The following is a 21,360-nucleotide window of genomic DNA, read 5'->3' as shown; positions in this document are numbered from 1 at the left end:
TTTCTTTTTGTCTTTTAGAAGGTTCTGAATGAATTCTGCTTCATACGAGTACAAAAACAAATCAGCCAGCAGGGGTGCACAATTAGTACCCATTGGAATACCGACTGTCTGTTGAAATATAAATCCTCCAAACTCAACAAATATATTGTCGATCAAAAAGTCCAGCATTTTGATAATATCATCTTCTGTATATTTTCTGGGAGATTCAGTGTGATTTTTCACAAAATATGAATTATTGTAACCCAAAACAAGAAATTTGTATCTACGATTTCCATTTTTATAGAAAAAGCTCTGTTATATGAGATGGTGTAGTCGATCTTTCAACTGAGCATGGGGAATAGTAGTATATAGCGTAGAAAAATCAAAAGTTTTTATGTTGCTGCAAAATTGCAAAGATTGTGATTGAAGGTTAAGCAGTAGATCTTTCGAATTTTTGAGAATCCACATCTGGTTAACACCACTGGTAGAATATATCTCCTCACAATATTTTTGAAGCCCATCTTTAACTGTCGAAAGAATAGTAGTCAGTACTTTAGAAAGATGTTTGGTTGAACATTTTGAAGACCCAGCTATGTATCGTTCTTTATATGGAGTTTTGTAAATCAGAAAAATTGATTTACCAATAGGGAAAAGGTAAAGAAGTTGCAATAACTTTCCCAATCCTCTTTAAAAAAAAATAGGTTTAAAAGAGGGACGAAACGGAGGATACCTGAGGGACATTCAACTTCAATTCGAAAATAAACTGACAACAGTGTCATGTTAACTATTGTTTGTCTGTTTTTCTTTTTCCATTTTAGCCATTGTGTCATGTTAACTATTGTTTGTCTGTTTGTCTTTTTTCATTTTTAGCCATTGTGTAACACTGTTTGTCTTTTTTTCATTTTTAGCCATTGTGTAACAATATAGTTAACATAACACAATGGCTAAAAATGAAAAAAGACAAACAGATAAACAATAGTTAACATGACACAACATTGAAAACTAAAGAATTAGCAACACGAACCCCTCCAAAAAACTGGGGTGATCTCAGTTGCTCCGGGAGGGTAAGCAGATCCTGTTCCACATGTGGCACCTGTGTTGCTTATGTAATAACAAATCGGTTAAATAGTCATATCCGGTAGGTCACATTTATGAAAGGGAAGGGGTTGTTGTTACGACGTAAGCAACATATCTGATTTCATTTGTTATACGGTTATTCCATAACGGTCAACCAACTAAGAATAAGAAATTTAAGAATACTTATTAATCCAATGATAGATCCTTCTGGGTTTTGAATTTCATACAATGTACAATGATTTTTGTGATAACAATGAAATAATAATAAAATAAAAGACAACACAACATAAAGAAAGTCAACAGTAGTATACTGCTGTTCGAAATTAATCATAATGCTGGATCAAACTCCGAAACAGTGGTGACGTTGCTTTGCTAAACTATTAAAGTCAACGTAGCGTAGTAAAGAGGACGTAACCGCTGTTTCGGAGTTTGATGCTGGATAGCACCTCTGGAATGTTTGCAACTGTAGCTGTGTATTATTCCAAAAAGTTATAGACGTGTATTATTTCAAATATATATTTCATCACAGCTTTGATGGTTTAAACATGTTAAACTAAACCATTGTCTCGTCCATTATTATCAAAAATTACTTTTTCATGTTTATCATAAAAAGTTTTGATATTTTCTATTGCAACCTAAAACTGTAGATATAAAATAATGAAATATACAGAAAGCTCTGTTCATTTCTTTAAGTGCCCATGCCATGTCAACTTCAGGGCCTGTGAATTAGTATTTTTCTATTGGATTAGGTCCTTCAAATTTGTTTTTAGTAAAAAAAAATGTTACTGATTAACACGTAAGTTCTTGTTTGAATTGTTCCGTTGTTTCATATCGGGGCCTTTTATAGCTTTCTACACGTATATCAGTGTATATGGTACAAATATTTCTCATTATTGACGACCGTATGTTGGCCTTTAGTTATTAATACATTTTCCTCCTTTGAACTCTTTGGGATAGCATTGGTTCTTTGAAAAAATACCGCATCCTTTTTAATAAATAAGACAGTTATAGTAACTTAAATCAATACAACTGTAATGAAAGTGAATTTATATTAAAAACTTTGATCAAAAATAGGGAACGTGTCCATGGGACACAAATGATGCCCCGCCAGGCAGCATTAACGTTAACCAGATGATCCGCAGGGCGCAGCTTTATACGACCGCAGAGGTTGAACCCTGAACGGTTGGGGCAAGTATGGACACAACATTCAAGGTGGATTCAGCTCTAAATTTGGATTGTGATTAAATAGTTGACATAGCATAGGTTTCTGACACAGAATGAATGTGGTCTTCTAATGAACTTGAAACATTTTTTTTTTGCCTTTGAGCAGTTCACTATGCTGTTGAAAAAATGTTTGAAGAAATTTTCTTTTTATTTATGAAATCTGAAATAAGAAAAATTTACCCCCCCCCCCCATTTTTTTTTCACATCCCCCTTTCCATTTTTCTAAAACTGATCTCAATTCAAATTTCTAATGGAGTTTGCAACAACAACTACTCATTTAAATACATCATAAAATATTAAAATGTAAAATAAAGTGCTTGTTATCACTGAATGGTAAAGATTGTTTTAATTTATCAGTTGGTAGTAAAAGTGAATATACATTGTATATTGTATAAAACAATGATTTAAGTTGATTCAACTACTATTCTGGACAAAGAAAGATAACTCCAATTGAAAATTTCTTTTTATTGCACAATATTGTGCAATTAGATATTTCATGCTATTGCGCAATACTGTGCAATTGAAAATATTTGCTATTGCACAATACTGTGCAATTGAAGATTTCTTGCTATTGCGCAATACTGTGCAATTGAAAATTTCTTGCTATTGCACAATACTGTGCATTTGAAGATTTCTTGCTATTGCTGAATACTGTGGAATTGAAAATTTCTTGCTATTGCACAATACTTTATATAATAATTTTAGATCCTGATTTGAACCAACTTGAAAACTGGGTCCATAATCAAAAATCTAAGTACATGTTTAGATTCAGCATATCAAAAAAGCCCAAGAATTCAATTTTTGTTAAAATCAAACTTAGTTTAATATTGGACCCTTTGGACTTGTAGACCAATTTGAAAACGGGACCAAAAATTGACAAATCTACATACACAGTTAGATTTGGCATATCAAAGGACCCCAATTATTCAATTTTTGATGAAATCAAACAAAGTTTCATTTTGGACCCCGATTTGGACCAACTTGAAAACTGGGCCAATAATCAAAAATCTAAGTACATTTTTAGATTCAGCATATCAAAGAACCGCAAGGATTCAATTTTTGTTAAAATCAAACTTTTAATTTTGGACCCTTTGGACCTTAATGTAGACCAATTTGAAAACAGGGACCAAAATTTAAGAATCTACATACACAGTTAGATTCAGCATATCAAAGAACCATAGTTATTCAATTTTTGATGAAATCAAACAAAGTTCAATTTTGGACCCTTTGGACCCCTTATTCCTAAACTGTTGGGACCAAAGCTCCCAAAATCAAAGCCAACCTTCTTTTTATGGTTATAAACCTTGTGTTTAAATTTCATAGATTTCTATTTACTTATACTAAAGTTATGGTGCGAAAACCAAGAATAATGTTTACTTGGGCCCCTTTTTGGCCCCTAATTCCTAAACTATTAGGACGTCAACTCCCAAAATCAATCTTAACCTTCCTTTTGTGGTCATAAACCTTGTTTTAAAATTTCATAGATTTCTATTCACTTTTACTTAAGTTAGAGTGCGAAAACTAAAAGTATTCAGACGACAACGACGACGACGACGCCAACATCATACCAATATACGACCAAAAAATTTTCAATTGTTGCGGTCGTACTAAAACTTTGGTAACTCTACTTATTTTCATTATACATAACAAAGTAGATAAATTTATAGTACAAAGAGTAGTATCTTACAACATTAAATACATGTTATACATATTAAATGATATTATATATATATTTTGCGTACTTTCAATTAAAATAAACTTAATATCCTTGATAAAAAATAATAAAAAAAAAAACTTTGACATAAAAACTAAAATCATTAACCAACAATTTCATATAATCAAGTGTAAAACATCTAATCACTGGTATCAATCAGTCATTTACAAAATAATGATCATGATTTATGTGTGTATTTATGATGGTTATTGTCAAACAGAAAATATGGAATATTGGTGATCTTTGACACCTTAGTCTGTAGGTTCAATTTTGATTCCAGATGTTGATGCTGTATTCCCAGAAAACTCGTTTTGTGAAACTGATCCAGCCTGCGCCAATAATAAGTTCTTCATTACACCTATCTCTTTTGACAGATTTGTAACTTTTTGTTTCAATGCCTCATTTTCCTTTCTAAGTTTATCGACCTGATCCATTGTTTCGTTCGCTTTCTGTTGACTCTTTTCTCGGCATTTTTTGACAGCCGTATTATTTCTCACCCTTTTCATAACATATTCATCACTTCCTTTTTTTAATTTTTTTCTTTTGTATTTTGGTGAGTTATCATCCATGCTACTTCCATCTTCACTGGTGGTAAACTGTCTTTTAGAAAGATGTTTTTCCATCTTGCTTCTTTGTCTGTGCTAAAAAAAAGAAGAAAAAATTAATTAAGTGAATGAACATGACCTGATTTCTCAAAAACTCACTTTGAAAAATACAAAAAAAAAAGAAATTTGAAATAAATAAAATGCTTTGCTGAGCACAGCTGGATACGACTGCAAAGGTCAAACCCTAAACAATTGGGGCAAATTTGGACACAATATATAGGCTTGATACTAGGGGCAGATCTAGTAATTTTCAAAGGGGGCGAAGTTTTTAAAGATCACCGAGCAGAGCGAGGCGAAACATTTTTGGGATCATTTTGGGGCTAAAAACAAGAAAGAAGTGTAAAATGCACTTTATTAACGGTTCCTGGCGTGGGGCATGTATATTCTATAGTTGCTGTAAAGTGTAAGGGTTGGACATTTTTTATGCTGTATTCTCCCTATTGATTGTTTATCATAAAATGATAGCATGGGTCAAAAGCTATGTACCGATATATTTGATGTGGGACTTGTCAGTAAAAAATAGACATGGAAAATTCTTGTTTGTTGTATGTTAAGGTTCATCATAACAAATGGACAAATATGGCTGTATTTACATGCCAAAAACTACTCTGAGTACAGACTTACCTGTGTATCTTTTGATAGATTTGTAACTTTTTGTTTCAATGTCTCATTTTCCATTCTAAGTTTATCAACCCGATCTATTGTTTTGTTCGCTTTCTGTCGACTCTTTTCTCTGCATTTTTTGACAGCCGTATTATTTCTCACCCTTTTCATAACATATTCATCACTTCCTTTTTCTAATTTTTTTCGTTTGTATTTTGGTGAGTTATCATCCATGCTACTTCCATCTTCATCACTGGTGGTAAACTGTCTTTTAGAAAGATGTTTTTCCATCTTGCTTCTTTGTCTGTGCTAAAAAAAAAGAAGAAAAAATTAATCAAGTGAATGAACATGACCGGATTTCTCAAAAACTCACTTTGAAAAATACAAAAAAAAAGAAATTTGAAATAAATAAAATGCTTTGCTGAGCACAGCTGGATATGACTGCAAAGGTCAAACCCTAAACAATTGGGGCAAATTTGGACAAAATATATAGGCTTGATACTAGGGGCAGATCCAGTAATTTTCAAAGGGGGCGAAGTTTTTAAAGATCACAGAGCAGAGCGAGGCGAAACATTTTTGGGACCTTTTTGGGGCTAAAAACAAGAAAGAAGTGTAAAATGCACTTTATAAACGGTTCCTGGCGTGGGGCATGTATATTCTATAGTTGCTGTAAAGTGTAAGGGTTGGACATTTTTTATGCTGTATTCTCCCTATTGATTGTTTATCATAAAATGATAGCACGGGTCAAAAGCTATGTACTGATATATTTGATGTGGGACTTGTCAGTAAAAAATAGACATGGAAAATTCTTGTTTGTTGTATGTTAAGGTTCATCATAACAAACGGACAAATATGGCTGTATTTACATGCCAAAAACTACTCTGAGTACAGACTTACCTGTGAATTTAATAATGTTTTAATGCCTAGCATCCACTAGATGTATAAAAGTTAAATGCATTTTGTGTTTCAGAAAGATAAAATCTCTTTTGGATTTTGATGGGCATTTTTTTCCTTCATGCACAAGGTGTGAAAATTAACTAAGTTGTTGTACAACTTTGAGATGCTCCCTCAGGTAAAACCAGATGCTCCGCAGGGCACAGCTTTATACGACCGCATAGGTTGAACCCTGAACGGTTTGGGCAAGTATGGACACAACATTCAAGCTGGATTCAGCTCTAAATTTGGATTGTGATTAAATAGTTGACACAGCATAGGTTTTGGACACAGAATGAATATGGTCTAATGAACTTAAAATAATTTTTTTGCCTTTGAGCAATCACTATGCTGTTGAATATTAATCCTCTCAAAGAAATGTTTGAAGAAATTTTCTTTTTATTTATGAAATCTGAAATGAGAAAAATTTGATCCCCCCACCATTTTTTTTTCACATCCCCCTTTCCCTTTTTTCAAAACTGATCTCAATTCAAATTACTAATGGAGTTTGCAACAATAACTACTCATTTAAATACATCATAAAATATTAAAATGTAACAAAAAGTGCTTGTTATCACTGAATGGTAAAGATTGTTTTAATTTATCAATTGGTAGTAAAAGTGAATATACATTGTATATTGTATAAAACAATGATTTAAGTTGATTCAACTACTATTCTTGACAAAGAAAGATAACTCCAATCAATTGAAAATTTCTTGCTATTGCACAATATTGTGCAATTAGATATTTCTTGCTATTGCCCAATACTGTGCAATTGAAAATATTTGCTATTGCACAATATTGTGCAATTGAAAATTTCTTGCTATTGCACAATACTGTGCAATTGAAAATTTCTTGCTTTTGCACAATATTGTGCAATTAGATATTTCTTGCTATTGCGCAATACTGTGCAATTGAAAATATTTGCTATTGCACAATATTGTGCAATTGAAGATTTCTTGCTATTGCGCAATACTGTGCAATTGAAAATTTCTTGCTATTGCACAATACTGTGCAATTGAAGATTTCTTGCAATTGCTGAATACTGTGCAATTGAAAATTTCTTGCTATTGCACAATGCTTTATATAATAATTTTGGATCCTAATTTGAACCAACTTGAAAACTGGGCCCATAATCAAAAATCTAAGTAAAGAGCCAAAGAATTCAATTTTTGTTAAAATCAAACTTAGTTTAATTTTGGACCCTTTGGTATTTAATGTAGACCAATTTGAAAACGGGACTAAAAATTAAGACCCTACATACACAGTTACATTTGGCATATCAAAGAACCCCAATTATTCAATTTTTGATGAAATCAAACAAAGTTTAATTTTGGACTCCGATTTGGACCAACTTGAAAACTGGGCCAATAATCAAAAATCTAAGTACATTTTTAGATTCAGCATATCAAAGAACCCAAAGGATTCAATTTTTGTTAAAATCAAACTAAGTTTAATTTTGGACCCTTTGGACCTTATTGTAGACCAATTGGTAAAACGGGACCAAAAATTAAGAATCTACATTCACAGTTAGATCCAGCATATCAAAGAAAACCAATTATTCATTTTTTGATGAAATCAAACAAAGTTCAATTTTGGACCCTTTGGGCCCCTAATTCCTAAACTGTTGGGACCAAAACTCCCAAAATCAAACCCAACCTTCCTTTTATGGTCATAAACCTTGTGTTTAAATTTCAAAGATTTCTATTTACTTATACTAAAGTTATGGTGCGAAAACCAAGAATAATGCTTACTTAGGCCCCTTTTTGGCCCCTAATTCCTAAACTGTTCAGACCTCAACTCCCAAAATCAATCCCAACCTTCCTTTTGTGGTCATAAACCTTGTGTTTAAATTTCATTGATTTCTATATACTTATACTAAAGTTATAGTGCGAAAACCAAGAAAATGCTTATTTGGGCCCTTTTTGGCCCCTTATTCCTAAAATTTTGGGACCAAAACTCCAAAAATCAATCCCAACTTTCCTTTGTGGTTATAAACCTTGTGTTAAAATTTCATAGATTTCTATTCACTTTTACTAAAGTTAGAGTGCGAAAACTAAAAGTATTCGGACGACGTCGACGACGCAGCCAACGTGATAGCAATATACGACGAAAAATTAAAATTTTTGCGGTCGTATAAAAACCAGTTTGTATGGTTTTGACTGTCCTTAATTGACATGGACAAGAAGTATCTTCACAACTAAAATGTACAGGTGAGTTAAAGAATTTATCTGAGTCAGTGAGTGGACAGTATCAAAGTAATTCAGGTGTTTGTTTATTTTTTCACCTTCTGCAGAAAAGAAGAAAAATGCCCATCAAAAACCATCAAAGATTAAATCTTTCTTAAACATAAAATGCATTGAACTCTTATATATCTAGTGGAGGCTAGGCCTTAAAACTTTCCACACAGCACAGGTAAGTCTGTATACAGAGTAGTTTTTGAGGTGAAAATATTGCCATATTTGTCCATTTGTTATGATGAAGTTACATTGTAGCGTTAGCATAACCTCACAGATTTCTTGTTGTAAACAAGAAATACGCCGTACTATTCCATGAAATTTACAAGGCGACCGACAGGAGTTAAACCAGATGCTCCGCAGTTTTATACGACCGCAGGGGTTGAACCCTGAAAGGTTGGGGCAAGTATGGACACAACATATAAGCTGGATTCAGCTCTTAATTTGGATTGTGATTAAATAGTTGACACAGCATAGGTTTCTGGCAAAGAATGTATTTGGTCTAATGAACTTTTTTTTTTTTGCCTTTGAGCAATTCACTATGCTGTTGAATATTAATCCTCTCAAAAAAATGTTTAAAGACATTTTCTTTTCAATTTTTTTTTTCACATCCCCCTTTCCCTTATTCCAAAACTGATCTCAATTCAAATTTCTAATGGAGTTTGCAACAATAAGTACTCATTTAAATACATCATTAAATATTGAAATGCAAGCTAACCAAAGTGTTGCTCTTCATGCATTAGGAAATTAGCTGTAACTCCAAATATTTGTAACGTTGTCATATGTCTCTTTGAAGGGTAATAAGCTACGAATTCGAGAGAAAAAAACATATTTTTTACCAAACATTTATAAATGCTGAATGAAGTTAATCCCCAGTATGTGTTTTCAAATGTTCATTTAAGCCTTTATTCTTAAATAAATCTTTCTTCACATACTACACACTTATCAGCTGTGTATGGTGTTGCCATATGTACAATCATCTTAATTGTCTCACCAAATCTTTTTCCACATATAACACAATTCTTAACTGTATCACTAGTATGCATTCTCATGTGTGTCTGTTATTGAAGACACTGTGTAGAACCTCTACCACACACGTCACATGTGTAAGGTGTGTATAAATCACCACTAGGATGAGTTCTCATGTGTTTGTCTAATCCCTGACTTAATCTAAACCCTCTACCACACACATCACATATGTAAGGTGTGTATCAATGACCACCATTATGAATTCTCATGTGTATGTCTAAACACTTGACTTAATCTAAACCCTTTACTACACACATCACATTTGTAAGGTGTGTATAAATCACCAGTATGTGTTCTCATGTGTTTGTCTAAAGCCTGAATTAATCTAACCCTCTCCCACATACATCACATGTGTAAGGTTTGTACATGTATATGTATCAATCACCAGTATGAATTCTCATGTGTTTGTCTAAAGCCCTACTTGAACTTAACCCGTTACCACATACATCACATGTGTAAGGTTTGAAATCATCACCAGTATGAGTTCTCATGTGTTTGTCTAATCTCTGACTTGATGTAAACCCTGTACTACATACATCACATATGTACGGTTTCTTTTCATGTATTTTCATGTGATAGTTCACGCTACTTTTCACTCTGAAGTCTTTACCGCATATTCCACATTTATAAGGTTTGAATCCAGTGTGTGATCTAATGTGTTCCCGTAAGCTAGATTTGCTAATAAACTCCTTGCCACATATATCACAGTCATGGAACAGTTTTCCAGTTTTTAAAAGTGGGTGTGTTCTTGTGATTGTTCTTGTTTGTGTTCTTATGTGTGTTATGAGCACTCTTCTCTGTCCATGTGGGTGATCTACTTGACTAAACTCATTACTACATTCCTCATGGTTTCTTTGTTCATCTCCAGCATGTGTTCTTTTGTTTACCTGTAACACAAATTATGTAAACATCAAAATTTTCATCTGGTTAATTATGTGGGGTTCCAGTTACATCTAAAAACAAAATGTTAAGGTAGGGATGGTTTTTTTTTTATTCTATGGGTGTTGTTTTTTGGCATTGTGCTTATAGTAGAAACATTTAGACTTTAACAGTGCTTATGAAAATGGACTGAAAAATATCTAGAAAAGGCATGACTATTATGAGGATTAAAAAGTAGGGTAAACAGCAAACCTAATTCTTCTGCAGATGTCAAACCCTGAACAGTTGAGCAAGTATCATGAGTATGGACACAACATTTAAGCTTACAACAACTCTGAATTTGGATTGTGATTGAATATTTAAAACAGCATTGGTTTGAAACACAAAATAAATAAGGTCAGAGAACTGAAAATTTTGAAACTAAAAATATTAAGGCCAACTAAAATTAATTAGTAGATTTTCATCCAAATGGGGCGGGTGGGAGGATTTTATTTTTTAAATTTTATTTCATATGAAACCATTTTGTGACGAGTTCTTCATATATTCAAGCGTAATAATAAGCTTATATCCTGTATACACTGTCACAGGTATAAGGAATCTTGCATTATCATGATTATTTTTGAAATCCTAAAATAAATGTCTCTATAATTGCGGCTTTAGAAACTAAACATTAAAAACGTGTAGAAATGCTCTCTGGTTGGACTTTCTACCCCAAATGTATTTGGATTTCTAAAAAAATGGTTTTTAGTCCCCATAAAATGAAGCAAATGCATTGGCAAACAAGAATGTGTCCTCAGTACACAAATGCCCCACTCACACTATCATTTTCCATGTTCAGTGGACCGTGAAATTGGGGTAAAAACTCTAATTTGGCATTAAAATTAGAAAGATCATATCATAGGGGACATGTGTACTAAGTTTGAAGTCGATTGGACTTAAACTTCATCAAAAACTACCTTGACCAAAAACTTTAACCTGAAGCGGGACAGACGGACGGACGAACGAACAGACGGACGGACGAACAGACAGACAGACGGACGGACGGACGCACAGACCAGAAAACATAATGCCCCTCTACTATCGTAGGTGGGGCATAAAAATGATTGGTATGCAACACAATTATTATGAGTACAGAATAAAATGAAAACTCAAACCGTGTTGAAAATAATAGGTTGGTACTTATTATGCATTTATGCAAGATGAAAATATAATTACCATGTAAAACATGAACTTTATAAAAAAATAAAAGTTGTTGTTTAATGACTCTTTTGGGGGTATTGGGATATTTTCTGTTAATCAACAAGAAAAGACAGTCAGGGGTAAAATCTAAGGGCTTGTGTAAATAAAAAGCGCATGTTAGTCGACTTTTTAAACTCAATATACAAGTTCGTGTTTGTGTTTCAATATCTTTTATCCAGTCATGTTTTCTGTATCAATGGGTTCCACGAGTCTTGCGCTTTGGATATCTTTCACATTTAAACTTCCTGACTCAAAGTCATTGCATAAAAAAATCCAGTTTTCTAATCACAGAAATTTGTGACATACCGCAATTTGGGGTCTAGGACACAGCGTATTTCTTATAACACGAATATTTCACGTCATTCTCGTTATCAATCTTTACTCTCGGAAGATGATGTTGTCATCATAGAGCAGCAGAATATGTCGACAATTATCTTGGTTAGATTTACTCGAGGTACAAAACCGAAATTCTGAAACAGGAAGTTATATATGAAACGAAATTTAAACGGTTATCGGTAACGGAAACGAACAAAATCCGCGTTAAATCGTAAATTTTATAAAATAAAAAAAATTGGGGCGGGACGATTTCAGAGGGGCGGGCGGGGATTAAAATCTATCAATTAATTTTAATTGGCCTAATATAAAATTAAATACGATTTAATCATAGACTCTAAAATAAGTTATGATGTAAAATTTATTTTAAAATTATAATCAAATACAACTAAAAGTTTTCTAAAAGAATCTGTCACTCCAATAGTAATTGGGTGATTGCATTGACAATTACCAGGTGTGTGCAATCTTATAAATTAGTGTATAAATCAAAATCAAACTTTATTTATATCATTTATAGTTCCCATTATTTTTTCTTTCATTTGTAACATACTAGTTTAATCCTGCAACTTATTTCATCCTAATTTTAACTTTTTAGCTCATAAATAAAAGATTATTATCTAATGAATTTTCGAATCTGGAACCCCAAACAGGATCAAGTAAAAATTTGAATTAAGGTGGTACCCAACACTTTCACTAAATTTAATTCGGCTCGTTTAATTTTCATAAAATTTTGACAAAGTATTTACTTTGACCCTTTAACAAAAATATAAAAATTTCACAAATTTTGAACCAACCATTTTATCAGAAAAATTACACTGGTTTGATAGCAGTCTAACAAACATCAATTTGGATCACTGAGAAGCTTAATATTTCCTTTACAATTCAACGTAATTAAAACGTTTAGCTGACTTTACAGAGTTATCTCCCTGTAGTGTTAGGTACCACCTTAACAGACACAACCAAACATTTCAATTCAAACATCACTCAATAAATCAGTTTTTATATAAAATGACAAACATACCATAAAATACTTCAAACAATTTACCAAAGAAAAGAATCAAAGTGCTTGAAAGCACTGAGCAGTAAAGGTTGATTCAATTTATCAATGGGAAGTAAAATTAATTATTGTATTGGTCATGTTGGTTGTAGTTGATTAAACAGCAATTCTAGACCAAGGAAGATAACTCCCATTTTATAAAGAGGATGTTAACAATGAAATCATTCTATTTTAAGAAAAATATTATTCCTGCACCTTGCAAAAGTTATGTAATTTTCTTGACAAGTTTTTCAATAGTTTGTGCCTTGAATATATGTCTGCATACATTACATAACAGGTGACCTTCTGTTGTTGTCTGCTCTATGGTCGGGTTGTTGTCTCTTTGGTACATTCCCCATTTCAATTCTCAATTTTATACAGTAGTTGTCATTTGTTAATGTAATTTATACGTGTTTCTCGTTTTTTTTACTTTATATAGATTAGACCGTTGGTTTTCTCATTTGAATGGTTTTACACTAGTAATTTCGAAGCCCTTTATAGCTTGTTGTTCAGAGTGAGCCAAGGCTCCGAGTTGAAGGCCGTACATTGACCTTTAATGGTTTGCTTTTTTTTTAGACTGTTATTTGGATGGAGAGTTGTCTCATTGGCACTCACACCACATCTTCCTATATCTATCAATTTCTTAATATGGTCATGAATAGGGTGTATAGAATGTTTTGATCAATGCACTTTATTTTGTGTATCAATGAAGTGATAAGGCTTGGAGGATTTGGATATCAAGTCAGTCCCATACAATCTTGACCTAAAAATCAATAATGAAAATCATACCTGCAAATCTGAAGAGTTTTTTCCCTTATCTCCTGAAGAGTTATGTCCTGAAGATTTATCTTCCTTATCTCCTGTAGAGTTATCACCCTTCTCTACTGAAGGGTTATCTCCCTTATGTCCTGAAGAGTTATTTCCCTTCTCTTTATGCCTCCTCATGTGTATTTTAAAGCTACTAATCACACTGAAGTCTTCACCACATATCAAACATTTAAAAGGTTTGAATTCGGTGTGTATTCTCATGTGTTTCTGTAAGTCATCCCTGCTACAAAACTCCTTGCCACATATACCACAGTTGTGGAAAATTTCTTCAGTTTTTAATATTGGGAGCATTCTTGTCTGTTCCCTTGAGTGATTTAACTGACTAAATTCATTACTACTTTCCTCATAGTTACTTTGTTTATCTACAGCATGCGTTGTAAAGTACATCTGTAACACAAATTATGTTTCAAAATTTTCATAAGGTAAAGTATGTGTGTTTCCAGTAACATCTAAAAATAAAATGTTTAAGTACAAATGTAGGGATTTTTTTTTTTAATTTATAGGTGTTGTTTTTCTACATTGATTCTATAAGGAGAAACATTTTAAAAATTATCTTTAGGCATGGTAATGATGAGGATTAAAAAGTACAGTAGACAGCAAACCAGTTTCTTCTGCAGAGGTCAAACCCTGAACAGTTGAACAAGTATGGACACAACATTTAAGCTTATATCAACTCTGAATTTAAATTGTGATTGAATATTTGATACAGCCTTGGTTTGTGACCAAAAATAAATGTGGTCGAAGAACTGAAAATTTTGAAATTAAAATATACGATATAATATCCAAAATCTAGGTACATTGCTTAGAATCAGCATAAATCAAAGAACCCCAAGAAATCATTTTTTGATGAAATACTTCTTAGTTTAACTGTTTCTGTTCAAATATAAATATAAAATCAAATATGATTTAACCATCATGACCATAGACTCTAAAATTAGATATGATGTAAAAATTGTTTTTAAATTAAAATCATATATGAATAGTTTTCCAAATAAATCTACATGTCACTCCAATTGTAATTGAGTGGTTCCATTGACATTTACAAGGAGTGTGTTAGTCCAAATAATTTTGACGTCTGGCAAGGCTGTTTTTTTTTTTTTTTCCTATCAAAGGTCATGGTTTTTTCTGGGCACTCTTGCTTGTCTCCAACAATAAAATCTAGCCGCCACAAAAAAGCCTAAATGCAGTGCTTAAAATTGGTGTTAAAACACCAACAATAACAATTAATCTAATGAACTTTCAAATCTGGAACCCAAAACAGGACCAAGTGAAAATTAAAATAAACAGACACAACAAAACATCTACAGTAAAACCTGACTAAACCGAACCCTTTCGGGATATGAGATGTTGTTCGGTTTTGGCAGGTATTCGGTTTCATCAGGTTCACAATGCATAAAATGTGATATAATTGGTCTTCAGAACAAGTTTGGATTAGACAGGTTTCCGGTTTATTCAGGGTTTGGTTTAATCAGGTTTCACTGTATATTCATATATCTGACACTCAGAAAATAAGTTTTTTTTATAGAATAACAAACATACTATAATATTCTTCAAACAATTTACCAAAGAAAAGAAAAATTAATACAAATGAAAATCATACCTGCAAATCTGAAGGGTTATCTCCCTTCTCTCCTGAAGAGTTATCTCCCTTCTCTCCTGAAGAGTTATTTCCCTTATGTCCTGAAGAGTTATTTCCCTTCTGTCCTGAAGGGTTATCTCCCTTATGTCCTGAAGGGTTATCTCCCTTATGTCCTGAAGAGTTATTCCCCTTCTCTTTATGCCTCTTCATGTGTATTTTAAAGCTACTTATCACACTGAAGTCTTCACCACATATCAAACATTTAAAAGGTTTGAATTCGGTGTGTATTCTCATGTGTTTTTGTAAGTCATCCCTGCTACAAAACTCCTTGCAACATACACCACAGTTGTGGAAAATTTCTTCAGTTTTTAATATTGGGAGCATTCTTGTCTGCTCCTGTGGGTGATCTACTTGACTAAACTCATTACTACATCCATCATAGTTAGTTTGTTCATCTACAGCATGTGTTGTTATGTGCATCTGTAACAAAAAATATGTATCAAAATTGTCATTAAGGTGGTGCCTAACACTACAGGGAGATAACTCTATAAGTCAGCTAAACGTTTTAATTATGTTGTGTTGTAAAAGGAATATTAAGCTTCTCAATGATCAAAATTGGTGTTTGTCAAACTGCTATATAACCAGTGTAATTTTTCTGTAAAACGGTTGGTTCAAAAAATTAAATTTTTTTACATTTTTAATCAAGTCTCAAAGTAAATACTTTGACAAAATTTTATGAAAATTAAACGAGCCAAATTAATTTTAGTGAAAGTGTGGGGTACCACCTTAAACCAAGCATGTGTGGTTCCAGTAACATCTAAACACAAAATGTTAAGAGAGGGATTCTTTTTTATATTGAGCATGTTGGGTCTATTTGAAGAAATACAAAAATCTGTCACTCAAATTATAATTCAAATTGGTGATTGCATTGACACTTACCAAGTGTGTGTAATCTTATCAATTAGTGTATAAATCAAAATCAAACTTTTATTTATATAAACTGTTATCACAGACATATGTCTTGCCATTTTGTAGTTTTGATTATGCAAATGTTGATATCAAACTAGCAATACTTTAACATCTTTCACAAGTTATGAAAATATTCAAAGTCAGTGAACCATGACTGAGTTGCATGGCTAAACAATCTCCATGTAAATGAGATTTGCCAATGCTTATACAACTGCATACCAAATACCATCATGACCATTGACTTATTATAAGTGGTTTCCAAATATGAATACAAACATTAACTAGTAAACTATAGAAAAGTTTCAAAGTCAATAAGAGGGGGTGGGGCTAAATAATCTCCATGGAAATGATTCTTACAAATGCCAATGAATTTGCATACCAAATATCATTGACTTAACATAAGCAGTTCATCTTAAACTGATCTTATCACAAACTAATACATGTAAACTAAGATAAGTTTCAAAGTCATTAGACTGTGACAGGAGGTGTGGCCAAATATTTTCCATGGAAATCAGATGTGCCAATGCTTTTACAACTGAATACCGATTAACATTGGCCTACGACTAATGGTTTCCCTTGGTTTGAGGGAAGTTGGGGCAAGTATGGACACAACATTCAAGCTGGATTCAGCTCTAAATTTGGATTGTGATTAAATAGTTGACACAATATAGGTTTCTGACACAGAATGAATGTGGTCTAATGAACTTAAAATATTTTTTTTGCCTTTGAGCAATTCACTATGCTGTTGAATATTAATCCTCTCAAAAAAATGTTTGAAGAAATTTTCTTTTTATTTATGAAATCTGAAATGAGAAAAATTTAACCCCCCTTTTTTCACATCCCCCTTTCGCTTTTTCCAAAACTGCTTTCCCTTTTTCCAAAACTGATCTCAATTCAAATTTCTAATGGAGTTTGCAACAATAACTACTCATTTAAATACATCATAAAATATTCAAATGTAAAATAAAGTGCTTGTTATCACTGAATGGTAAAGATTGTTTTAATTTATCAGTTGGTAGTAAAAGTGAATATACATTGTATATTGTATAAAACAATGATTAAAGTTGATTCAACTACTATTCTGGACAAAGAAAGATAACTCCAATTGAAAATTTCTTGCTATTGCACAATATTGTGCAATTAGATATTTCTTGCTATTGTGGAATACTGTGCAATTGAAAATATTTGCTATTGCACAATACTGTGCAATTGAAGATTTCTTGCTATTGCACAATACTGTGCCATTGAAAATTTCTTGCTATTGCACAATACTGTGCAATTGAAGATTTCTTGCTATTGCTGAATACTGTGCAATTGAAAATTTCTTGCTATTGCACAATACTTAATATAATAATTTTAGATCCTGATTTGAACCAACTTGAAAACTGGGCCCATAATCAAAAATCTAAGTACTTGTTTAGATTCAGCATATCAAAAAAATCAATTTTTGTTAAAATCAAACTTAGTTTAATTTTGGACCCTTTGGACTTTAATGTAGACCAATTTGAAAACGGGACCAAAAATTAAGAATCTACATACTCAGTTAGATTTGGCATATCAAAGAACCCCAATTATTCAATTTTTGATGAAATCAAACAAAGTTTAAATTTGGACCCCGTTTTGGACCAACTTGAAAACTGGGCCAATAATCAAAAATCTAAGTACATTTTTAGATTCAGCATATCAAAGAACACCTAGGATTCATTTTTTATTAAAATCAAACTAAGTTTAATTTTGGACCCTTTGGACCTTAATGTAGACCAATTTGAAAACGGGACCAAAAATTAAGAATCTACAAACACAGTTAGATTTTGCATATCAAAGAACCCCAATTATTCAATTTTTGATGAAATCAAACAAAGTTCAATGTTGGACCCTTTGGGCCCCTTATTCCTAAACTGTTGGGACCAAAACTCCCAAAATCAAACCCAACCTTCCTTTTATGGTCATAAACCTTGTGTTAAAATTTCATAGATTTCTATTCACTTTTACTAAAGTTATTGTGCATAAACCAAGAAAATGCTTATTTGGGACCTTTTTTGGGCCCCTAATTCCTAAACTGTTGCAACCAAAACTCCCAAAATCAATCCCAACCTTCCTTTTGTGGTCATAAACCTTGTGTCAAAATTTTAAAGATTTCTATTTACTTAAACCAAAGTTATAGTGCGAAAACCAAGAAAATGCTTATTTGGGCCCTTTTTGGCCCCTAACTATTAGGACAAAAACTTCCAAAATCAATCCCAACCTTCATTTTGTGGTTATAAACTGTGTGTCAAAATTTCATAGATTTCTATTTACTTATACTAAAGTTATGGTGCGAAAACCAAGAATAATGCTTATTTGGGCCCCTTTTTGGCCCCTTATTCATAAACTGTTGGGACAAAAACTCCCACAATCAATCCCAACCTTCCTTTTGTGGTCATAAACCTTGTGTTTAAATTTCATTGATTTCTATTTACTTTTACTAAAGTTATTGTGCATAAACCAAGAAAATGCTTATTTGGGACCTTTTTTGGGCCCCTAATTCCTAAACTGTTGCAACCAAAACTCCCAAAATCAATCCAAACCTTCCTTTTGTGGTCATAAACCTTGTGTCAAAATTTTATAGATTTCTATTTACTTAAACCAAAGTTATAGTGCGAAAACCAAGAAAATGCTTATTTGGGCCCCTTTTTGGCCCCTGATTCCTAAAATGTTGGGACCAAAACTCCCAAAATCGATTCCAACTTTTCTTTTGTGGTCATAAACCTTGTGTTAAAATTTCATAGATTTCTATTCACTTTTACTAAAGTTAGAGTGCGAAAACTAAAAGTATTCGGACGACGATGACGATGACGCCAATGTGATACCAATATATGACCAAAACATTTTCAATTTTTGCAGTCGTATAAAAAGTCAAATGTCAGTAGACCATGACTAAGGGGGAGGAGCCAAATTATCTCCATGGAAATAAGATATGCTGATGCTTATACAACTGAAAACCAAATATGATTGTCCTACCACTTGCTGTTCACCATGATTTAGACCTAATCACAAACTAATACATTGTTGATGCCCCGGACACCCCCAACGTTGGAAACAGGATACTGATGTCTAACTTTTTGACTCCCTCAAGGTGAAACAAAAATTGATTTCTAATAATTCTTCTTTCATTTGTAACATACTAGTAAAGATCTGCAACTTATCTTATATTAATTATAAATAATAGATTATTATCTATTAAGGAATTTTCAAATCTGGAACACCAAACAGGATCTGACAGGTAAAATCTAAAAGACACAACAAAATCTGTACATTTATATATCACTCAGTAAATTAGTTTTTATGGAATAACTAACAAAACATAAAATTCTTCAAACAATTTACCGAAGAATGAGGGGCCTGATGGGTTATTTTGGTTCTTCACGATCGGCGCATTTTCACATTGTGATCTGTTTTTCTATAGATTTTTTTTTTATATTTTCGTGATCCGTGATCATGAAAATTTATTTTCTGTGAATCATGATTGACAAAAAAATCAACTAAAGAATCGTGATGAGACCCCCCACCACCACCAATCAGGCCCCTCAAGAATAGAAAAATCAATAATGAAAATCATACTTTCAAATCTAAAGACTTATATTTCTTCCCTGCTTGATGCCTCCGTGTGTGCAAGATAAAGCTACTTTTTACACTGAATTCTTCACAACATATCAAACATTTATACGGTTTGAAACCAGTGTGTGATCTCATGTGTATCTGTAAGTCATATCTGCTAAGAAACTCCTTGCCACATAAATCACAGTTGTGGAACATTTCTCCAGCGTGTGTTCTTATGTGGGTTCTTGTCTGTTCCTGTGGCTGATCGAACTGACTAAGCTCATTACTACCTTCCACATATTTACTTAGTTCATCTTCAGGATGTGTTCTTATGTACATCTGTAACAAAAAATATGTATACATCACCCTTAAGGATGTACTTAGGTGAGGTGTTGGAATTCATGTCAAATTTTCGGACTCCTTGGGTTTTTTCCATACAAAGCAAGGTAAAATATTTTGCCCCATAACACCCATTTATTTTTTCATATAAGTTTTAATAGCTCATGAAAGGTCATTTAACAAAATTTTAGAAGAATCTTAATGTTCTTTCTTTTGTTTTGAAACCCAAATAATACCAATGCAAATACAAGGTAAAAGTCCGAGTCAGCCTTTTCCCGCCATATTTTAAATCTCATATATCTCGCAAAGGAGGTCCATGACCTATCAATATTTTTAGCTTATTCTTATCCCTAACGAATGCTCTACCAGTTTCTAGTATCAATTTCAAATTCCTAATTTATTAATTTTAACCTAGCCTCACCTAAGTACATCCTTAAGGCCAGGTGAGCTAAACTAGAGGCTCTAAAGAGCCTGTGTGGCTCACCTTGGTCTATGTGCATATTAAACTAAGGACACATCTCGATTCATGACAAAGTTGTGTTTTGGTGATGGTGATGTGTTTGTAGATCTTACTTTACTAAACATTCTTGCTGCATACAATTATCTCTATCTATAATGAATTTGGCCCAGTAGTTATACAGTGTAAAACATTTTGTAAAAATTTACAAAATTGATGATTTTTTTTTTTAATTTTCTTTAAAGGGCAACAACTCTTTAAGGGGTCCATTTAGGTCATGATAACTTATTTTTAGGTCTTACCTTGCTGTACATTATTGGTGTTTACAATTTATCTCTATTCATTATAATATTCAAGATAATAACCAAAAGCTGCAAAATATTCTTAAAAATACCCCAATTCTGGGGGCAACAACCCAACAACAAGTTGCCTGAATGGTCTGAAAATTTTAGAACAGATAGATCATGACCTAAGAAACAATTTTATTTAAAACAAATTTGCTCTAAATGCTTTCAGAGATATGAGCCAAAAACCGCATTTTACTATGTACTTTTTTAGCAATGTTGGCCATCTTGGTTTGCGTGAAGGTATATCTGACACATTTCTTTAACTAGATAGTGTTTATCATATTAATCATGCTTATCATCTTTATCCTGCTTATCATGTTTTATCTTGCTTATCATGTTCATCTACTGATCTTACCTTATGTTTACAATGTGAA

The 21,360-nt window shown here is 32.6% G+C and overlaps 1 protein-coding gene across 1 annotated transcript in view; it reads right to left on the bottom strand.

Annotated features, from left to right (window-relative positions):
- Positions 1-2,088: 2,088 nt before the first annotated feature.
- Positions 2,089-21,360, bottom strand: part of LOC139494684 (zinc finger protein 709-like) — a 30,149-nt gene continuing 10,877 nt past the window's right edge. The window contains exons 4-9 of the mRNA XM_071282855.1: positions 19,865-20,182; positions 15,317-15,775; positions 13,678-14,103; positions 9,848-10,288; positions 5,224-5,511; positions 2,089-4,635 (exon numbers count right to left, since the gene is read on the bottom strand). Of these exons, the coding sequence (XP_071138956.1) occupies positions 4,246-4,635; positions 5,224-5,511; positions 9,848-10,288; positions 13,678-14,103; positions 15,317-15,775; positions 19,865-20,182 (2,322 nt within the window). The 3' untranslated portion in view covers positions 2,089-4,245. The remainder of the gene's footprint in view (positions 4,636-5,223; positions 5,512-9,847; positions 10,289-13,677; positions 14,104-15,316; positions 15,776-19,864; positions 20,183-21,360) is intronic.

The sequence above is a fragment of the Mytilus edulis genome, chromosome 11, assembly GCF_963676685.1.
Source record: "Mytilus edulis chromosome 11, xbMytEdul2.2, whole genome shotgun sequence".
Classification (NCBI taxonomy): domain Eukaryota; kingdom Metazoa; phylum Mollusca; class Bivalvia; order Mytilida; family Mytilidae; genus Mytilus; species Mytilus edulis.
Note: the sequence above shows the minus strand (reverse complement) of the source record. Positions and strands in the feature narration are given on the sequence as shown.